At 39.4% G+C, this 14,216-nt stretch overlaps 1 protein-coding gene across 1 annotated transcript; it reads right to left on the bottom strand.

Annotated features, from left to right (window-relative positions):
- Nucleotides 1-1,141: 1,141 nt before the first annotated feature.
- LOC130744636 (protein FAR1-RELATED SEQUENCE 5-like) lies at nt 1,142-13,189 on the bottom strand. The gene is made up of 4 exons (XM_057596806.1): nt 11,219-13,189; nt 1,562-1,819; nt 1,408-1,476; nt 1,142-1,309 (listed from the first exon to the last, which is right to left on the bottom strand). The coding sequence occupies exons 1-4, from the start codon at nt 13,187-13,189 to the stop codon at nt 1,142-1,144; spliced, it is 2,466 nt and encodes an 821-aa protein (XP_057452789.1).
- Between the last annotated feature and the right edge of the window lie 1,027 nt (nt 13,190-14,216).

Below are 14,216 nucleotides of genomic sequence, written 5' to 3'. Positions count from 1 at the left end.
TATGGAGAGCGGCGGAGCAATAAGAGTCTCGGCAAAGCTTAAGACGGATAAAGACCTAATATGAAGCTTCGGTCTTACTTAAGTTTAAGTTTGACCTAATATGGAGAGCGGCGGAGCAATAAGAGTCTCGGCAAAGCTTAAGACGGATAAAGACCTAATATGAAGCTTCGGTAAGTTTAAGTTTGACCTAATATGGAGAGCGACGGAGCAATAAGAGTCTCGGCAAAGCTTAAGACGGATAAAGACCTAATATGAAGCTTCGGTCTTACTTAAGTTTAAGTTTGACCTAATATGGAGAGCGGCGGAGCAATAAGAGTCTCGGCAAAGCTTAAGACGGATAAAGACCTAATATGAAGCTTCGGTCTTACTTAAGTTTAAGTTTGACCTAATATGGAGAGCGGCGGAGCAATAAGAGTCTCGGCAAAGCTTAAGACGGATAAAGGCCTAATATGAAGCTTCAATAAGTTTAAATTTGACATAATATGGAGAGCGGCGGAGCAATAAGTTTGACCTGTCTTAACTCAATTAAATACTCGCATTAACTCATTAAATATATATGTTTATAGTTTCATATCAATAATTACTTCTAGCTCAGTGGTTAGTAGCATCCTATATTTCCCACATGTCCTAGGTTCGAATCCTCATATAATCAGTTTTTAATTATTTTTTATGTTGGTTCTACATGTCCCTGATTCAAATCTCATGTTCTTCTTTTTTTAACCCATTTTGTACAGATTATTGCAAACAAACTATAAAATTGGTCTTTTTTATATAAGTACTGGATTGCATAAATATGGCACAAAGATGGTACCTGAAATATTTTAAACTAAGCATGGTCCAAATATGAAAGAACTCAAAAACTATGAGTTAATAATTCGGCAATAAAATTCATTGGTCCAACATTCAATCATAATAAGTTCAAGACTTCATAAACAAAAAATACTTCAAAATCAGCCAGGACTTCAATAACATAGCCATATTAGTTCCCAGCAAAAATTACATAAAAAAAACAGGTCCATTAATGGTTTAAGCTACACAATGCAATAGCAATTCCAAGCAAAATTCAGAGCCACATCCAATATTCAGTCTTCTACTGAGTGCCATAAGGCGATTGTTGGTATGAAGCAAAAGGATGGAAAGATTATAAAATCTGGCTCGCAGGGAATTGGGGAAACAAATTGAACCCACTAGGGAAACTCATTGGAGGGGCTTCAATATCAGCTCGAGGTTGCTCAATAGTTGGTGACACCATAGCTTGGGAACTTCCAGTCTTGCGTTTAACATCCTTTTGGGTTCTTCTATCTCCCACCTAAAATTCACAGCCAAATATAAACCATAAACAACAATTTTACAACAGAACATGCCACTCAAATTTATACAACATAGTAAATATGACATATAACATGCCTTTCTTTTGGCTTTGACTCTACTCATTGAACTGGGTCCTCCATTATCTCCTCCTAATGATGGCACAGGCTGTATACAATTTAAAATATTAATGTCATACACATGGTAATTGGCTGCAAAATAATCCAATACAAAAATTATACAAACAACTTACAGTATCAGCAGTGTTATCACCATCAATTTCAACAGATGAATCTTCATCTTCTTCAGCATCTGCAAAACTTTCTCCAACTTCATTACCCTCAAATAATGTAGGACATGTCCTGATTGTGTGGCCACCTTTTCTGCAATTAGAGCATAGCCTTTTCGTCTTCTTATACTTCTTCTTCCTTGGAGCGCCCTTTGTTTTGACAACAACTGGGTCACCAATGACAAATAAATTGGTTGCAGCAGAATTGGGATGGCGACGTTTCTGAAATTTCATGACAAGCTTGTATATGTCCTCGATAACATTTGTTGGAACATGTTGCCATGCATTTTGTCAAAACAACCGATTGTCGAAGCAGATGCCGTGGCATCTGATTCCGTGAAGCCAGGGCATCAGTCCTCAGCTTGTGTTTCTGTTGTGGACCCTCTGAAGATTTACTGAAGATGTGTTTTTGAGTTACTTGAGGAGCAAGTAGCTATTCCATAAGGGTTTTATTTGTTGGGTTGTTATTTGTTGAAATAATCTTTGTTAAAAGATTGGTTTCTATCTTTACTTGTGCAATAAGAAACCGAATCTATCAAGATTGCGTTTTGAATTGCTGTTACTGCAATCTGTTTCTTCAGCCCGTGCCGACTCTGAAGCTCATGCTACCGCTGCTGAAGTCTATAAAAGGATGAAGACCTAAAACATGAAGATGACTGAAGCTGATAGAGAGAGAGATCGAGTGTTTTAGGATTTGTTTTTGTGCTTTGTCCTTTGTTAATTGTGAATCCTCTTTGCTCACTGATTCTATAAAGGAAAGAAGGGTTCTGTGTTGTTTGATTGCATTCAAACTCAGATTGTTCATTGTGTTCACCAATCACTGTGGCAGTGATTGAGAGAAAGTGAGAGGGGCTCTCATACTTAGGTTGAGATTCTAAGTAGAAATACACTGGGTAGATTAGGAAGTGAACTATGAACTGAGTTGTTCATGAGTGTCTGTAATTCCTGAATCTTGAGATAGTGGATTTCCTTTCTTTGGGTGCAAACCCTCCAGACGTAGGTGAAAGTTTTTCACTGAACTGGGTTAACAATTACTGTGTGTTATTGTTTCTGTTCTTAAGTTTTGTTTTACTGTTAAGCAGTTGTCGAACCTCTTGTCCCAGCATCATGCATGAAAATCGTATCAGAGGGAACCTGAATTACAATTGACATCAGAGCAGGCACCCTGTTCTGGTTGGGTGAGCTCCAGGGAGTTTTATTCAAGTTCTCATGGATAACAAGGAGGGAGGATCAGTCAATAGGCCACCCATTCTGGATGGTACTAACTATGACTACTGGAAGGTTCGCATGACAACCTTTCTCAAATCAATTGACAACAAGACTTGGAAAGCTATTGTCAAGGGTTGGAAGCACCCCACTAAGGCTGAGGTTGAAGGCACCTCTACTACTGTTGTGGAAAAAACTTGAAGAAGAATAGACCAGTGTTGAAGATGAAGCTGCTCTTGGAAATTCAAAGGCTCTAAATGCTATCTTTAATGGAGTTGACAAGAATATGTTTAGGCTGATCAATACGTGTACTGTGGCAAAGGATGCTTGGGAAATTTTGAAAACTGCACATGAAGGAACTACTCGAGTAAGGATGTCAAGGCTTCAGATGCTTACTACTCAATTTGAAAATTTGATGATGACTGAAGAAGAGACTATTTCAGAATTTCACATGCGTGTCCGTGACTTGTCTAATGCTTCATTTGCTTTGGGAGAACCTATGTCAGATGAGAAGGTTGTAAGGAAGATCTTGAGATCTCTTCCTCAGAAGTTTGCTATGAAAGTCACTGCAATTGAGGAGGCTCAAGACATTGAGAACATGAAGGTTGATGAACTGATTGGCTCTTTGCAGACATTTGAGTTGAAACTGAGTGAAAATCTGAGAAGAAGAATAAGAGTATTGCTTTTGTGTCGAACACTGATGAAGGTGATGATGAAGACTGTGAGGGTGAAAATCTTTCTGAGGCTCTGGCCATGCTAGCTAAAAAATTCAACAGAGCATTGAGAAAGATTGACAAAAGAACCAGGCCTAATGTTCAGGACATGAAGTTCGATAACAAACCCAAGTTTTCTAATTCACAGAGGAAGACCAAAGAATAAGAAAGATCTGGTCAGAATAAAGGAGTGCAGTGTCATGAATGTGAAGGATATGGCCATATCAGGTCTGAATGCGCCACCTATCTAAAGAAGTAGAAGAAAGGTATGATGGTAACTTGGTCAGATGAAGACACTGAAGATGAGGAGGAGATATCTGCAAACAAAGTCAATGCTTTCTCTGGAACCATCTATGAGTCTGATACAAGTGATGAGGACATTACAGATGAGGAACTGGCTGAGACTCACAAGCTGCTACACATCAAGTGGGAAGAAGCATGTAAACTTGTGAGAGAAAAGCAAAGTGAGATAGAACAACTTGTCTCTCAGAATGAAAGGCTGAAAAAGCTCAGCACAAAGCTGAAGGAAGATCTGGAGGAATGGCAAAGTAAGATTAATAATGCTGATGTTATGGAAAAGGCTAATCTACTATTGATTAATGCAGGACTTCAAGAGGAAGTGACAACTCTGACAAGAAAGCTTGAAGCTACTCACAAATTTGTTAGAATGTTGAACAGTGGTTCTGACATGCTTGATGAAATTCTGAAAGAAACTAGCAAGCAAGGAGGGAGTTTGAAGGGAATTGGCTTTGACTATAGAACAGCAAACAAAGAAAATCAGAAAGGTTCAAAGAAATTTGTGTCTGCAGCAAAAGAAACTGAATTCAAGAAGCCCAGAAATTATCAGTTGCCAGATTCATTGCCTCGACATATACCTCTGCATGTGAAACCCCAGCTTAAGCTTGACAAAACTGTACCTTGGAAGTGTCACTACTGTGGTAAGAATGGTCATATAAAGCCCTACTGTTACAGGTTATATGGTTATCCTCAGATGCACGATAAAAAGCCTGTTCAGATGAGGAAGCAATGGAAGCCTAAGGGTGAAGTCAGATGTCAGGTAGCCTACACGTCTTTCAGAGCATCATCAAAGGAAGATTGGTATTTTGATAGTGGCTGCTCAAAGCACATGACAGAAAACAAGAGCTTCTTGCAAGACATCAGAAGTCACTCCACCAACTATGTTGCTTTTGGAGATGGAGCTAAAGGAAAGATCAAGGGAGTAGGAAAGCTTGTTAGCACAGAATCTCCTAACTTGAACAATGTGTTACTTGTAAATGGTTTAACAGCCAACCTAATCAGCATAAGTCAACTGTGTGATCAAGGATATGATGTGAAGTTCAATAAGATAGAATGTGTTGTGACCACTGATGATGAGAGAGTTGTGATGAGAGGAGTCAGATCAAAAGACAACTGTTATATGTGGACATCAGAAGAAAAAGCTCATGTTTCCAGATGTTTGTTAACTAAAGAAGATGAGGTGAATGTATGGCATCAAAGACTAGGACATCTCAACTACAGGAGCATGCAAAAGATTCTTGCAGATGAAGCAATAAGGGGATTGCCCAATTTGAGCTTGGGAGAAGGAAAGCTATGTGGAGAATGTCAGATTGGTAAGCAAACCAAGGTGCCACACAAGATGCTCCAGCATCAGACCACGACAAAGGTTCTGGAATTGCTTCACATGGATCTCAAGGGTCCCATGCAGGTTGAGAGCTTGGGAGGAAAAAGGTATGTGTTTGTCTGTGTAGATGATTTTTCAAGGTATACATGGGTTGAATTTATGAGAGAAAAATCAGAGACTTTTGAAATATTCAAGAATCTATGTATGAGACTTCAGAATGAGAAGGACTGTGTGATTGTAAGAATCAGAAGTGATCATGGAAGAGAGTTTGAGAATTCAAAATTCTTGGAGTTCTGTGGAACAAAAGGTATTAGCCATGAATTTTCTGCCCCCATCACTCCATAGCATAATGGAATAGTTGAAAGGAAAAATAGAACTCTCCAGGAATCAGCTAGAGTAATGTTACATGCTAAGAAGATTCCACACCAGTTCTGGGCTGAAGCTATGAGTACTGCCTGTTACATACATAATAGAGTCACCATCAGGGCAGGGACATCCTCTACACAGTATGAGCTATGGAAAGGAAGAAAGTCGTCTGTAAAATACTTTCACATATTTGGAAGTAAATGTTATATCCTTGCAGATCGTGATCCTAAAAGGAAGCTTGATCCTAGAAGTGATGAAGGAATTTTCATGGGATATTCTATGAACAGCAAAGCTTATAGAGTTTTTAACTCTCGCACAAGGACCATGATGGAATCTGTGAATGTGACTGTGGATGATGAACCAAGCAAGAAGGAAGAAGCAGTTTTGAATGAAGATGATGATGGTGCTGATGTTCCAGCCGATGCTCCAGTAACCGCCCTCGACAATGAGTCAGAAACAAGTGCTGATGAAAAGGAAGACAAAGATATCACATCAAACAAAGCTCCATCAATCAGGGTTCAGAAGAATCATCCTCAAGAAAACATTATAGGTAATCTTCAAGAATGGGTGACTACCAGATCTAGAAGTATAATTGCTCACAGTTGTTTCATCTCCAAGATAGAACCCAAGAATGTCAATGAAGCTCTCACTGATGAATACTGGATAAATGCTATGCAAGAGGAGCTAGAGCAGTTCAGGAGAAATGAAGTGTGGGAGTTAGTGCCTAGACCTGAAGAAGTAAACATCATTGGCACTAAGTGGATCTTCAAGAACAAATCAGATGAAACGGGAACAGTCACAAGGAATAAAGCAAGGCTAGTTGCTCAAGGATATACTCAGATAGAAGGAGTTGATTTTGATGAAACCTTTGCTCCAGTAGCTAGACTGGAATCTATAAGACTCTTGTTAGGTGTTGCTTGTCTCTTGAAGTTCAGACTCTATCAGATGGATGTGAAGAGTGCTTTTCTGAATGGCTATTTGAGTGAAGAAGTTTATGTTGAACAACCTAAAGGATTTACAGATCCACATCATCCAGATCATGTGTACAAGTTGAGGAAGGCCTTGTATGGCTTGAAGCAAGCACCTAGGGCTTGGTATGAAAGGTTAACTAAATTCCTTGTAAGCAATGGTTACAGTAAGGGTGGAATTGATAAAACTCTGTTTGTGAAGAATGACAAAGGTAAGCTCATGATAGCACAGATTTATGTGGATGACATTGTATTTGGAGGAACGTCGAACTCAATGGTGGAGCATTTCGTCCGACAAATGAAATCTGAATTTGAGATGAGCCTAGTTGGTGAATTGAATTATTTTCTAGGACTACAAGTCAAACAAATGGAGGATTCTATGTTCATATCACAGAGTAAGTATGCTAAAGGGTTAGTCAAGAAGTTTGGCCTTGAAAATGCTGGTCACAAGAGAACTCCTGCTGCTACACACATCAAACTTTCCAAGGATGCGCAGGGGGAAGATGTTGATCAAAGTCTCTATAGAAGTATGATTGGAAGCTTGTTGTATCTCACTGCTAGCAGACCAGACATCACATTTGCTGTCGGAGTTTGTGCTAGATATCAAGCAGCTCCTAAAGCAAGTCATCTGCTACAAGTCAAGAGAATTATCATGTACATCAATGGCACAAGTGACTATGGTATTCTCTATACTCATGATACAAATTCCTCTTTAGTTGGATTCTGTGATGCAGATTGGGCAGGTAGTGCAGATGATCGAAAGAGCACATCTGGTGGATGTTTCTTCCTAGGGAATAATTTGATTTCATGGTTTAGCAAGAAGCAGAATTGTGTCTCATTGTCTACAGCTGAAGCAGAATATATTGCAGCAGGAAGTAGTTGTACACAACTCATGTGGATGAAGCAAATGCTGAAGGAGTATGATGTTGAACAGGATGTCATGACATTGTACTGCGACAATCTCAGTGCAATTAATATTTCTAAGAATCCCATACAGCATAGCAGGACCAAGCATATTGACATTAGACATCATTTTATTAGAGACTTGGTGGAGGATAAAGTTGTTAATTTGGATCATGTTACAACTGACAAGCAATTGGCTGATATTTTCACAAAACCCCTTGATGCAATCACTTTTGAAAAATTAAGAGGAAGTCTAGGGATTTGTCTTTCTGATGCGCAGCAATTAGCGTGCCCCAGTGTGTTAACGGTTAGTTTCTTCTTGGTCATCATTAGCTGCCGTTGTGACATCAGCAGAGAGAACGTTACTTCATGGTTCACTTATCCTATAACTACCTCCAACGGACAAATTGTGTTCTCTCAACCGCTTGTGCATCTATCTTCTTCAAGACTTGTCATCTCTCATTTGCAATTCTGTTTCGTTGTTCTGTACTCTGTTTGTAATTGCTCTCGATTCATCATGTCTCAAAGTTCAGGAAAGAAGGAATCTGTCAAGGCCAAGATTGAAAGAACTGCTAAAGGAGTTAAGTGTATGGGTTTGAAGAGTGATTCTTCTCAACCATCTTCTGTGTCCAAGAAAGCTCCCAAGAAGATGAGATCAAGAAACCCAACGTGTAAGGTCTACAAATCACAGGTCAAGAACAACAAACCCACAAATGTTCCTATCCTTGAAGAAGTTACTGATGAAGAGAAAATCAATGATGAAGATTCTCCTGTGAAATCGCCCCCTGATGTTGTGCCTGATGTTGAGACATCTGGGTCTAAGGAAAGTTCTGCTCAAGAAAATCCTGGAAAGGATTCCACTTCTCATGAAGATTCAGGCGATGCTACCCAGCCTGATATCTCTGTTTCATCCTCTTCGAAGGATGCTGATCCAAAGAATGGTAACTCTGAGGGTATCAACTCTGAAGAACCAATCCAGGCTCCAGCCTCTGTTCAGGACATCTCTGATGATGGTTCTGATGATGTTCTTCTGACTGAGTCCTTTGCTGATAGTGTTGCTGCGAGGATGAAGAAGAAAAGAAGGGTTTCTTTTCCTGAAGTCACTCCTACTCCATCAAAGAAATCCAAGTCTACACCTATAACCTACAAGTCACGACAGGCTAGTGTGAAGAGTAAGGGAAAGCAAAAGGAAGACAAGACTCCAAATGAGAAGAAGAAGAGGAAGATTCCAGTTGAAGTTGAAGACTCTGAGTCAGATGTTGAAGTCGATGTCCAGGACATTCGATCTTCTGAGAAAAAGAAGTTTTCTGGTAAGCGTATTCCTCAGAATGTTCCTGCTGTTCCTATTGATAGAGTGTCCTTTCACTTAGAAGAGAATGTTCAGAAGTGGAAGTTTGTTTGCAAGAGGAGAATGGCCAAGGAAAGGGAAGTTGACTCTGATGTTCTTGAATGCAGAGATGTTATTGCACTTATTGAGAAAGCAGGTCTGATGAAGACTATTCAGAATGTTGGAAGGTGCTATGAGAAGCTTGTGAGAGAGTTCTTGGTGAATCTCTCTGTTGATGTTGGACTTCCTGATAGTGCAGAATTCAGGAAAGTCTATGTGAGGGCTGAGTGTGTTGTGTTCTCACCTGCTGTGATCAATCAAGCACTTGGCAGAAGTGCTATTGAATTTGTTGATGAAGAAGTGTCCATGGATGATGTGGTCAAGGAACTTACTGCTGGTTATGTGAAGAAGTGGCCAAGCAAGAAGTTGTTGTCTACTGGAAATCTCAGTGTGAAGTATGCTATCCTTAACAGGATTGGTGCTGTGAATTGGGTTCCTACTCAGCATACCTCTGGTGTTTCTGCAACGCTTGCCAAATTGATCTATAGGATTGGCAAGTCTATTGCTTTTGATTTTGGAACTTTTGTGTTTGAGCAGACATTGAAGCATGCTGATACCTGTGCTGTGAAGCTGCCTGTTTCATTTCCTTCACTTCTTACTGAGATCATTCTAAAGCAGCATCCTCAGATACTTAGGGCTGATGATGTGGCTGTGTCTCGTGGAGTTCCAATCACCTTAGATCAATGCTTGTTTCTGGAACCACATGTTCTAGACATTGCCTTGCTAACCAGCAGGACATCTGCCCCTCCTGTGACTGAAGCTAGCACTCAGGCCATAATTGCTGAACTACAGGAAGTCTCCAAGGCTTTGCAGGAGACCATCAGGGTGAGCACTGGCAGGAAGCTCAAGGTTGATGCTTTGTTAATCAAGCTGCAGGAAGCAGAACGCCATGAAGGTGAGCAAAGTGCTGCTGCTATAGCTGCTCAGGAGGAAGGATCTGAAGAGAGTGCAGAGAAAAGTGCAGATGGGTCTGGGGAGGAGTCCGGTTCTGAAGACTAGTTTGCTATGTTCTTTTGCTCTTTTCGTTTGTTTATGGATGTATTCGTGCACCCTTTGCAAATTTGTGCTAAAAAGGGGGAGTAGTTTGAGATTGAAGATTCTTTTGATATTGAAGATTCTATCTGCTATGTGGTCTGTAAAATTTTGTGGTACTGCTATGAAGACCTATGTTACTACTGTGAAGTTGCTTTGCTTCTGTGAAGATTTTGTGTGTTTTGCCAGTGTTAGCTTTGTTCTGAAGACAAGTTCAAGACAATGGCTTTGTTTGTTTCAAGTTGCATCTTCTGGTTTTATATGGCTAGCTTAGCTTAGCTTTATGAGGCTAGCTTATGTGCAAGTAACTTCTGTTAGTTTTCTGGTTTGTTGAAGTTCAAGCTGATCAACTGTGAAGTCATCATATGCTAAGGATTGATAGTACTTCTGTTAGTGTTTTTGTATGCTAAGTGGTTTTTGTTCCGAGTATGCTAAGTTGTTGGTATGGATGCATCATGTGAGGGGGATCAATGTTTAAGGGGGAGAATTGATTCTCTAGTTTTTATCCTCTCTGGTTGTGAGTTGTTTTAGACAAAATTTGACAAAGGGGGAGATTGTTGGAACATGTTGCCATGCATTTTGTCAAAACAACCGATTGTCGAAGCAGATGCCATGGCATCTGATTCCGTGAAGCTAGGGCATCAGTCCTCAACTTGTGTTTCTGTTGTGGGCCCTCTGAAGATTTACTGAAGATATGTTTTTGAGTTACTTGAGGAGCAAGTAGCTATTCCAGAAGGGTTTTATTTGTTGGGTTGTTATTTGTTGAAATAATCTTTGTTAAAAGATTGGTTTCTATCTTTACTTGTGCAATAAGAAACCGAATCTATCAAGATTGCGTTTTGAATTGCTGTTACTGCAATCTGTTTCTTCAGCCCGTGCCGACTCTAAAGCCCATGCTACCGCTGCTGAAGTCTATAAAAGGATGAAGACCTAAAACATGAAGATGACTGAAGCTGATAGAGAGAGAGATCGAGTGTTTTAGGATTTGTTTTTGTGCTTTGTCCTTTGTTAACTGTGAATCCTCTTTGCTCACTGATTCTATAAAGGAAAGAAGGGTTCTGTGTTGTTTGATTGCATTCAAACTCAGATTGTTCATTGTGTTCACCAATCACTGTGGCAGTGATTGAGAGAAAGTGAGAGGGGCTCTCATACTTAGGTTGAGATTCTAAGTAGAAATACACTGGGTAGATTAGGAAGTGAACTATGAACTGAGTTGTTCATGAGTGTCTGTAATTCATGAATCTTGAGATAGTGGATTTCCTTTCTTTGGGTGCAAACCCTCCAGACGTAGGTGAAAGTTTTTCACTGAACTGGGTTAACAATTACTGTGTGTTATTGTTTCTGTTCTTAAGTTTTGTTTTACTGTTAAGCGGTTGTCGAACCTCTTGTCCCAGCATCGTGCAGGACAATCGTATCAGAGGGAACCTGAATTACAACATTTGAGAAATCAGAAGAGTCATCAGCACCATATTCACTCAGAAAGTTGCATGCAGCAGAAATTGCACCTCTACGCAGCATTTTCATTCTATCAGTATCAACCTCCATAGCAGGGATAGATTGTAATGAATCAGCCTTTGCAGTCTTCAGCCACCTTTTAGAAACAATACTAGCAGAGAATTCATTCATGTTCTCAGTTCTCATAGCACATATAATGTTAGAACAAGGTATGCCAACATATTCAGAAAACCCACAATCACAATCAAACATGTTCTGATTCTTGTCATAAATGACCAAGAACTGAGTGTTTGGATGACGACAAATGCTAAACTTTATCATCACTGTGGTACCAATCTCTGATCGTTCAACAAGATTAAGGTTAAGTGCTCGTTGAATCATATGTCTCACTTCCCTAAACATATTCAATGTCAACAACTTTGCTGCTCCTTTTTCAATGTGACTCAAAGCAGTAATCAAGACAGGCTCACCATAACTTGACTTGAAATCAGAGGCTAACTCATTATGCCTATACTCCTCCACAACTCTGTCAAAGTTATAAATGAAATCAAGGATGCTATTTTTGCACTGCACATACCTCTTAATAAATGAGTTAATGCCTTCACATAGGGAGGTAGTCCTGATACCGGCAAAAAATTTCTCTCGCATAAACGCAGTTGCCCACATCTGCCTAGTTTCATACGTCTGTTTAATCCATTTTTCCTCACCAATACCATACTTTTCAATCACTTGCAGCCATTTAGTTTCAAAACGTTCTGGAGTGAAATTCCCATAAATCAAAGTCTTAAATTCATTCAAGAAATCTGGAATCTTAATTTTCTCAAGACAGTTTTGCTGAATATGCCATCCACAAAGCCTATGAGTAGCATTAGGAAACACAACCTTTACTGCTTCACGCATAGATTTGTCTCCATCAGTCACAACAGCTTTGGGTTGCTTTCCAAACATAGCTTCATCCAAGGCTTTCAGGACCCATTTGTAAGTCTCAATGGTCTCATCACAAACCAAGGCACATGCAAAAATTGTAGTCTCCTTGTGATGATTGTAGCCAGAAAAGATAACAACCGGTTTGTTGTACTTGTTCTTCTTGTAGGTGCTGTAAAAAACAATGACATCTCCAAACGCTTGGTAATCAAGGCGACTTGTTCCATCGCACCAAAACAAGTTTTCAAGATTTTCTTCACCTGATCTTGTGAATTTGAAAAAAAACATGGGATCCTTCTCCCCCTTACGCTGCAAATAACTCAATGCACTGGCTGCATCTCCAGCACCTAAACTTATCCTTTTCTTCTTATCAACATGATTATATAAGTCCTTTTTCAGAAAACCCACCGATTCATGCCCACCTTTCTGACCCATCAAAAGCCCCATTATGTTGCAACTTCTCACCCCATACAGCTTTAGACTGTCTACTTGAGCCTTGTCACCATCAGTCAATCCCCTGAATGAGGGCATTAAATGAACGTGGGATGCAAGTGTCAACCCATGATTGTGTTCTGGTTCAAATAGCACAACCTTCCACTTGCTTGAGTCTGCATGAAAACGGACACGAAACTTTGCTGGGCAAGCCACTCTGGTAATAGGCTTTGCTTCTTTGACTCGGCTAACCTTATTCAAATTCTTCTCATGTCTCTCACCTTCCCTATTACACACCAGTTGACGACTAATAATATTACCCTTTCGATCACGACGGACATCATCTTTCCTTGCACCAAAACCTTTGAAATGGGCATAGTGTTGGTAAAATTCAACAGCATCCTTCTCAGAACAAAACACCAGCTCCCTTATCTCATCAGCTGTCAAGTCAGGGATTAATTTGCAACGATCTGGATTAGAATTCTCATTATTGCCATCATCAGCCACAGCCTCAGAATCTTCATCCTCACTCATACCTCCATCATTAGACAAGTCAATAGAGAAATATTCATTCACATCTGCCATGGCAGCAAACCTATGCAACGAAACCAATAAATAAGTACAACACAAAGATTTTAAGTAAACAAAACCTGATTTTCGAAAACAACGAAATCAATTTTGTAAACCTTAAACGAAAAAAATTTCATTCCGATTTTTTAAACCCTAAACCCACCGATTCAAAAGCCTAAACCCAAAAGCACAATACCCAAAATGCGATTTAAACCCTAAACCCAGATTCAAAACCCACAAATATAAGAACCCCTGAATTTGAAATCAAACAACAGCAACGAATAATAGATTAGGAAAATGCGATTTTAGAACCAAAACACACTAAACCCAGATTCAGAAACGGACCGTGCTATTTGATTGTTGACGGCAAATCGAGATGGAAGATACAAAAGCTCGAACGACAATGAAGAAGCTGGAACGTGAAGAAGCTGATGACGACAATGGTCCTCGTGTGCGAAAAACGAACGATGAAGAAGCTAGAAGGTGAAGAAGCTGATACTATTTAGGGTTCAAGGAAGAAGAAGAAGAAAATGGGTTGAACTCAGAATACGAATAAGCTTGGTAAAAATTCTCAATGATGGTTAAAAGATAATATACAACTTTCAAACAATTGCTAAAAGACCCCTCTGAAAATAAAATATAAAACATTTTTGATTTTCTAAAAAACAATTCAAATTTGAACAGAAAAATAAAATTTGAAAATACTAATACACATGGCAGCATATTATTTGCTAAAAGGGTTGGAGGCACCACACCCTTAAAAATAGGGAGGCACCACATAATTTACCTAACTATTTTTGAAACAATTTTAAAAAGAGAATTATCATAATTGTGAAATGAATAGGTGATCTAAAGTATCCATACATGATACATCACTAACATCTTAACTTTTAGTTTTTAGCACGTGGATTAAAAGTGTTAAGAAGCTCAAAGCAACTCATAAGTAATTGATGCAAATTTTGCTCTAACTTCCAATTTTCAACTTTGAGTAATTTTTAGCTCTATTACTCTAGTCTCACAACTCCATATTATTTATATCTTT

Source organism: Lotus japonicus, chromosome 1 (genome assembly GCF_012489685.1).
Source record: "Lotus japonicus ecotype B-129 chromosome 1, LjGifu_v1.2".
In the NCBI taxonomy this organism is placed as follows: domain Eukaryota; kingdom Viridiplantae; phylum Streptophyta; class Magnoliopsida; order Fabales; family Fabaceae; genus Lotus; species Lotus japonicus.
The sequence above is the reverse complement of the archived record's forward strand: the minus strand, read 5'-3'. Positions and strand labels throughout refer to the sequence as shown.

Excerpts from the sequence above, each read along its gene's own strand:
- LOC130744636 (XM_057596806.1), bottom strand. The coding sequence starts at position 13,189 with ATGGCAGATGTGAATGAATATTTCTCTATTGACTTGTCTAATGATGGA. Across the intron at positions 1,820-11,218 it reads TCTCAAATGTTGTAATTCAG|AAACGTCGCCATCCCAATTC; the intron begins GTTCCCTCTGAT and ends ATGAAATTTCAG. Across the intron at positions 1,310-1,407 it reads GAGTCAAAGCCAAAAGAAAG|GTGGGAGATAGAAGAACCCA; the intron begins GCATGTTATATG and ends TGTGAATTTTAG.